Source organism: Plectropomus leopardus, unplaced genomic scaffold (genome assembly GCF_008729295.1).
Source record: "Plectropomus leopardus isolate mb unplaced genomic scaffold, YSFRI_Pleo_2.0 unplaced_scaffold19164, whole genome shotgun sequence".
Taxonomy (NCBI): Eukaryota; Metazoa; Chordata; class Actinopteri; order Perciformes; family Serranidae; genus Plectropomus; species Plectropomus leopardus.
Window position 1 is genome coordinate 1 of NW_024620679.1, and position 2,060 is coordinate 2,060.

Below are 2,060 nucleotides of genomic sequence, written 5' to 3' on the forward strand. Positions count from 1 at the left end.
TGTTCTGTAACCTAATTTTAAATATATATGATTATAATGTTAACAATAATCATCATCATCATCATTTTCTAATGAGTCAGTTATGTAGTTAAGTAAAAGTATAAAGTAGCAAGAAAATGGAAATACTCAGGTAAAGTACAAGTACTTCACAGTGCCTCTTCAGCTCGAGTAAAAGTATTTAGTTACTTTGTCACACTGCTGATGTTTGTGTCGAGTCCGTCTCACCATTTCGTGGCTCTGAGGTTTTCCCTGCAGCTTCTGATGGTAGTCGAAGGAGAGTCGGTCCAGAACGGCGTGCTCCTCGTCGTCAACCGTCGCCATGGAGCGCTCGCGGTTTATTTGGTTAATGTCGATCTCCTTTTCTCCCTTCAGCACGGCGTTCCACCAAACCTCCGACGTCTTACTGAGCGACAGCTGCGGGCCAACATCGGCACTCATCAGAAATATCAAACATTCGTTCATTTTCAGAATTTTAACCCTTTAAATGCCAGGTGTCAGTCATGATGACACTGTGTTTTCAGATGAAAAAAAACACAAAAATTTCAATATACTATGTGCTAAGAAGATTTTATTTCATTTTATTTATTTAGTTTTTTAATACCACAGCCTGGAGAAAAATAAAAGATTTTTTTAAGACTTCAAGAAGGAATATTACGAGAAAATAATTTATTGTTTAATTGTAATTATTTTACAAAATAAAGTCAGAATTTTACAAAATAAAGCCATAATTTTTCGAGAAAAAGTCAGAATTTTTATTATAGCCGTTGTCCCCGGTTGCCTGTGCTCTCGCCTGTTTTACGGTTTATAAAATGTTTATTTCCATAATAAAATATAACCTCTCGCGCAAAAATACGACTTTGTTCTTGTAAAATTACAACTTTTTTCCTCGTAAAATTATAACTTCATTTTTGTAATATTACAAGTTTATTCTCATAATATTACTACTTTTTTCTCTCAAAATATTAAGTCATTTTTCTCATATATTTATTTATTCGCAGAATAATACAACTTAATCCTCACACGTTTATTCTCATAGTATTACTACTCTTTTTCTCATAATATTTCAAGTTTATTCTCAGAATTTTCCTACTTTTTTCCCTCAAATTATTAAGTCTTTTTTCTCATAATATTACGACTTTATTCTCAAAATTGTGACTTTATTCTCGTAATATTACAAGTATATTCTCATAGTATTACTACTCTGTTTCTCAAAATATTACAACTTTTTCCCCATAATATTACGACTTTATACTCATAATATTATGACTTTGTTCTGGAAATATAACTTTGTTTTTCGTTAATATGGTCCTAATCCTTCATCGTGGGAATACGATGATGATCAGCGGAAACACTGATTGTCGCCTCGCTGAAATAACGTATTTTCTCCGTATGTCAAATATGGTGAAAATGACGTCATCGTTACTGCGTTAACTCACGACCACGCAGCGTCCCGGCTCCAGACTCCACAGCGAGTTCTCCGTGTTGATCTTGTGCGTGAATTCTCCCTCCATCAGCGTTTTCTCTTCGGCTCCGTCTCTCACACACACCTGCATGCTGCTGGCCTGCAGACTGACGCGGACCTGAGGACAGCCGGCGGGACGCGACAGGTATGAGACGCACCGCAGTCAATCAATCAATCAATCAATCAATCAATCAGTCAAATTTTATTTACACAGCACCTTCCAAACAAATCAAACGCATTTTAAAGTGCTTTACCGTTTGACTGAAGAGACGACAAACAAAAACGACATATGAAATAAGCAAAAATTGGCCTTGAAAATAAATAAATAAGTTATTAATCACGCCTGCTCCTCTGCTTCCAAAACAATAACAAGGCATCTGATTAAAATGTGCTTAAAAAACAGACAAAACAAAACAAAATAAAATAAAATAAAAATGATATATCAAAAAACTCAAGGCAAAAACAAAACTAAACTACACTAAATAAAATAAAATAAAAATGATATGTAAAAAACCCCAAAGCAAAACAAAAAAATACAAATGAAATGATAAAAAATAAAATAAAATAAAACAAGAATGAAATGAAATAAAACAAAATA

The 2,060-nt window shown here is 33.6% G+C and overlaps 1 protein-coding gene across 1 annotated transcript; it reads right to left on the bottom strand.

Annotated features, from left to right (window-relative positions):
* Positions 1–225: 225 nt before the first annotated feature.
* On the bottom strand, positions 226–1,582 carry LOC121965241 (nudC domain-containing protein 3-like; the record flags this gene model as incomplete). The annotated part of the gene is made up of 2 exons (XM_042515400.1): positions 1,437–1,582; positions 226–414 (listed from the first exon to the last, which is right to left on the bottom strand). Coding segments are annotated over exons 1-2 (306 nt in total), but the record flags the coding sequence as incomplete, so codon positions are not given.
* Positions 1,583–2,060: the final 478 nt, after the last annotated feature.